The sequence below is a fragment of the Psammomys obesus genome, unplaced genomic scaffold, assembly GCF_907164565.1.
Source record: "Psammomys obesus unplaced genomic scaffold, mPsaObe1.curated_primary_1811, whole genome shotgun sequence".
Lineage (NCBI taxonomy): Eukaryota > Metazoa > Chordata > Mammalia > Rodentia > Muridae > Psammomys > Psammomys obesus.
In genome coordinates, this window is record NW_026596046.1 from 8525390 (window position 1) to 8530892 (window position 5503).

A 5503-nucleotide genomic window follows, 5' to 3' on the forward strand; every position below is an offset into this window, starting at 1 on the left:
TTCTTTCTTTCTTTCTTTCTTTCTTTCTTTCTTTCTTTCTTTCTTTCTTTCTTTCTTTCTCTCTCTCTCTCTCTCTCTCTCTCTCTCTCTCTCTCTTTCTTTCTTTCGTTCTTTCTTTCTTTTAAACCAGAGCATTTGTTTTATGGCTGATTGAAATCCTCAAGATGAACTAGATGCTGCAACAGCTGGCCTCTAGGGTTTAGGTGTTGTTCCTTAGCAGAATCCATGCTTGAATCCAGGATAAACAATTTTTCGATGCCTCTTCCGCCCAGTCCCGGTAGTGTTTTGTCTCTTAGCCTTGGCACTCTGGTTCTCCTTCCCCTTGCCCTTGGCAGAGTAGCCACATTTGCCACAGGTCAACTTCCGAAGGCGGTAGGCCTTAGAGCCCCAGCGGCGGCACAACCCATGCGTCTTATTGCGACACTTTCCAAAGGATGACGTTCCTTTCATCATCTTGCTTCTGCCGCCGAGGCCAAAGAGACCAGAAGAGCTGTCTTTCCAATTTCTATATGACTAATAGTATTTTGCATATGAAATATAAAGTAAAATGTGTAGCATTACAGATTACACACTTTATTTAAAAACCATTTCAGTATGACAGCCTGTTGGACTTCATAACCTGTTTGTATTACTATCACTGATGTGTTTATTAGGGTGCCTACATGATCATTTTATCATTAATTGTACATAAAAACAAAGGTAGTTAAGATTATCCAAAATCTAAGGTTGAAGCAAAATTAAGTTGTCAATATGAAAAGAACGTCAGAACTCCAGATGAAGTTTATAATGGCCACTATGTGTGTTTGATGCTGTGTGTACATGTGCAGGCTAACTTGTGATGAAAAGAGGCTAGGTAGATTAAAACACCAAAACCCCATTGTATGAAAGCTCAATACAGGCTCATGTTATTTTCTCCCTGGAGTATATCTTACTTAATTTAAATGATTCTGTCCAAACAGAAGCCAACACTATTTTCAATGACATCATGCCAGGATTCACACTAAAGTCAGGACGCACCCCACTCAAAGATGTCCACCCACTACTGCCCTTTGAAGGATGGGTCTGTGCACCATACACCATGGCTGGAACCGGAAAGATCTTGTCTCGGTCATGCTCTCAGAGAATCCCAGGCAAACCAACCTGAAAACCCAAAATCTCCATTTTTGTTTTAAAGAGAACTCTCCACAATACTGTTGTATTTTTCACATTTACTGTTTCTTTTTAAATAACAAATGTTCTAGGTCACATTATATATGAACTATAAGAAAATTTTGCTTTTATTTTGTACAATAATAACCAGTTTTGTTCACAGTGCTTTTCTTATAGAAAAAAAAAAAAGGCTGTTGTTTTCACAAGAAAGACTAAAGTTTGACATTTTCACAGGAGCCACAAGCCACATTTTATTTCCAATCTGGGTGTCCTCTACTGCTCTGGTGCCTTGTGGCTGTGTTACCACCTGTTTTTCTTGGCATCTGATGGCAACAGAGCAGTGAGGTCCCTGAAAGTCAAAGCGCTTTCTGGGGTTCGTGCCAGAGCAAAGTGCCGCGCATTTCTCAAGACACCTCCCTGCCCAGCACCTGACTTTGTTCTAGAACTTTGCTACAGGGACGCCTGGCAGCCCCACGCAAACCCACACTAAAATCAGCCTCTGCTCTATGCTTTACTGCTGCCACCTTCTCTCCGTTTCCGTAATTACCTCTGAATTTAACATGCAGTCATTAATGGCAATGCCTATGAGTAGTACGAGGTCATATTTCCCTTCCTTGATTGGACCAGTGCACCTGCCAGTCCACCCTGCATTTTCAACAAGTGCCATCTTAAGAGTAGCAAACTTTCTCTTATCTGACCCTAGCTTCCTCTGGCTTCCCCTATTCTAGAGTTTTGCTGAGGTATTTTTCTGCTTTCCTGCAGTTTTGAAGGAGATAATAAGTTCCAAAATTCACCAGCCTTTCGCTGAAAGAAGCTTCTCACGGTGGTTGGTAGCTAATGAAGGCCCCTTTAGTTTATCTTCATCAATTGTCAAATATTTGAGTCCGTGAAGTGGTGTGGTGAGGTACAAAGACAGATATTTGAAGGGATTTTAACTCATTTGAGCAATTACATGCTTAACTGCCCTGCGATAATCTGTCAGACTGAGTCTTTTCTACACAGCACAAGTGCGGAGCGTTAGAATAGCTGGATTTAGAACATAAAGGCTTAGTCTGAATGGAAGAAAGGCACCAGAGAGATTAATTGCCAGTAACAAACAGCAGGGCTGCTTGCAAGTTATATATCACGTAGTTACCTACCAGCAGCGAGGGGGGCCAGCTCACAGGGAGCAGCCCCGGTTAGGACAAAACAGTCATTGCACAGAATACTGAGCACAGCCACCAATTTGCAAAGACATAGAGGAGGCCAGTTTTGTTTTTTTAATATGTGGGTCTACACTGTGCAAAGAATTCACACGCACATACTTGTGATAGTGAAAAAATAGCAGCCAATACCAGCAAACCATGAGTTTAAAACCTAAATCTCATCATTTGCACAACCAATGGATTCTTGTCATCATAGTCCCACTTTTTAATAGTGTGATCTATTCAAGTATTAGAAATTCAAACAAATGTAAGGAACAGCATGCTCAAATAACTTTGGGGGTGAGGGGAGGGAAGTACTCCTTGATCTCAAACTAACACAGGGTGAGAGTCTTCAAGGCAGTGTGATGCTGCCATGAAGGACAGAAATGGAGATTCAGTAGAAGAAGATACAATTCTTCCATTAACTACTTCACAAATGCATTTCCAGACATTAAAACCAGTTCTCAGAGAGCTAATATTCAAGTAATGGGTCATGTCACTGGTGAAACCATACTTACTAAAGGCTGTTTGTGCCTGTCTTTCTGGATTGCTGTTTTTATTGTTTTACTTTTCCCTGGGGGGACAGGTAAGTACCTCACCGTGTTGGTGCATTTGTAAGAGGTGCTATGGCTCAGGATGTTTTAGCTCATCCACTTGTCCAGTCATTGGTTCCTTTGTTCAACGTTTCCCAAGCATCCCCTGAAAAGCATTAAGAGGAAGGACAGAGTGTGCATAGCTGGAGGAGGATCAGTGAGAAAAATAAAGGAGGTGGCATTTCAGGAGCCATAAAAATCTTGACAGGATACTCATGTAGGTGAGCCTAGGATCATACAGAAGAATGAAAGCAGACTATGGTGAATGGCGAACTACGACCAGAGGCTATGGCTAACACCAGAAATTCATGTCTTTCGAAATTCATGTCTGTATGTAACTGTAATGATATCAAGAGATGGAAACACCCAGAGTACCAATAGACAATAGGATAGCTATTGGACAAAGGAATTCCTAGTTTCATAAGTGACTGAAGTGCTTGAAGGCAATTACGTTAGGGTAGCTAACAGACTGAGTTAGCTATCCAAGAAGTAAGTTACGAAAGTAGAAAGTCTTTCTCTCTCTCTCTCTCTCTCTCTCTCTCTCTCTCTCTCTCTCTCTCCTTCTCTTGCTTCTTCCTCTGCCTCATGCACAGCTTTCTGCCATATCATAACAACATGAAGACCCCTGCCAGATGTAACTTCACAGATCATGATTTTCCGAGTATATAGAACAAACTTAAATAGTTTTAAAATAACCTTGCCTGTGGAATTATGTCTAAGCTGCACAAACTGGATGAAGACACAAATAATAGGAATCTTCTCTAGGAGACCACATAGCAGAAACATGGTGGCAAAAGTGCATTAGGGCAGACTGGAGGGTCTCTAACATATAAAAGATGTTAGACTTAGCTTAGGGCCTATGCTACAACTAAGTATTTGTCTAAAGCAGATGTCTGTGAATACTAAGGCTAGAAACTTGGCAGATACTGTGTAATAAAAATAGACTGGGAGATAGTAGCCAGTAGAAGGCTTCCACAAGTAGAAAAAAAGAATTAGGACAAGGTTGCCCAATAAGGTGCTCATTGTCCATCAGAAACACAAGGCCAGTGTTAGCCGCTCTGGATTAAAGAGGAGAGCAGACCTTTAAAATTGCCAAGGCAGAAGACCCAGATGCTGAGTTATCTGAACAGGCCTGGTTGTTTGATACCATAAGTCACAGGTGGTTAAGAGAATATACAGAAAAAGGAGAATAAAGCGGGCTAAGACCATTCCCAGGAAGCATGAGACCTACATGAAGGAGGAGGCACAATTTCTCCTGGGATTTTTTGCCTATGCAAACCTTTTGGTAAGGACTCTCATCCCATTCATTACCCACATGCAACATGTATGAGCCTTCTTTATTCTATCCCAGAGTGTGATCGTCATACTCAGGTCTAGTCTAGCTACAAAGATACAGCTAAGAGGTGAAGGAAGGAAGAATGCATACAAGTGTGTGCTCTCAGGCCGTCTGTCAGACTCTTGGTAATATTAGCCCAGAAACGGGGCTTGTTTCTCTGACATATCTCTTTTAGATATAAAAATGGATGTATAAAAAGTATGCTTTCCAGTAACACAGATAATTTTCCAGAGAATGATGCAAAATAGATATGTATAAGGACCTACTGTTCCTAAGCTAGATGTGGTCAGATGCCTGTGATTCCAGCATGAGAAAAATCTAGGGTAGGAAGTTGGAGACAGCAGTCTGGGATACAGTAAAAGACCTTCTCTCAAGATGAAACCAAAATTTAAAAACCATAATTAATTGACATTCTATTAATTCCAATGAGTCATGAACATTTTTCACATTCAGTGAATCTATTTGTTGGTGTGTGGCGTGTGTTAAAAAAAAATCAACAGTAATTTCTGCATTCACAATACAGAATTAAATTGGGAAGAAATTAAAACCAGAAATTGGGAGTGTAAAATTGTTTTCTAACATTATATTACTAGGCAGCCCCCAGTATCTATAGAAGGAGTCTAGATGAACTAGGACTTTGTAGCCAGAAAGTTTCAGTTTGCAAGGAATGAATGACAAGTCTACACGAAAAGGGGAAAACCCTACAGAGAAATCAAGTATGATATGGAAAAAGAACACCCAAAGACTTGCTGGGAAATCTCAGCTTAAATTGGTACTCTCTAATTTATCATACACCTGAACTTCCTGAACAATGACTCTTCCCCCCCCCCCCCCTGAGAGGTATGGTTCTTGAGAAAGAGATGGAAAGTGGGGTTGTCTTTCTCTCGTCTTTTCTCGTAGCACAGTCTGCTATGAGAAAAGACAAGTACAATGGTATGTGCTGGAATCAATGTTCATGAGGTCTTTGGGGCTGTCACCAAGGACTGTGGCCTTTTTTCCCATGATCCTTAGTACACTGTCAGGCCAAAGGGTACAACCAAACCCCTTGTGTAGAAATTAAAAAGAACAAACTAAGGAAGGTCCTTGTTATTTAATGGAATCCCACATTTTAAGAGGCCATGCATGTGGCACTTGGTTCTAAACACCAAAGAACTGCTTAGAGCCACCTAGCTCGACCCAGCAGGTACCCACCCATGCTCCCCAGAGACAGCCTAGGCTGGGTGTTCATCTCTGCTTCACCC

At 41.3% G+C, this 5503-nt stretch overlaps 1 protein-coding gene across 1 annotated transcript; it reads right to left on the reverse strand.

The window, feature by feature from the left end:
- Positions 1–213: 213 nt before the first annotated feature.
- LOC129688650 (60S ribosomal protein L37-like) lies at positions 214–453 on the reverse strand. The gene has a single exon (XM_055623601.1). It carries the CDS (start codon positions 451–453, stop codon positions 214–216), a length of 240 nt encoding a protein of 79 aa, XP_055479576.1.
- Between the last annotated feature and the right edge of the window lie 5050 nt (positions 454–5503).

What these genes read in the sequence shown, in the direction of transcription:
- LOC129688650 (XM_055623601.1), bottom strand. Translation starts at nt 453, where the DNA reads ATGATGAAAGGAACGTCATCCTTTGGAAAGTGTCGCAATAAGACGCAT.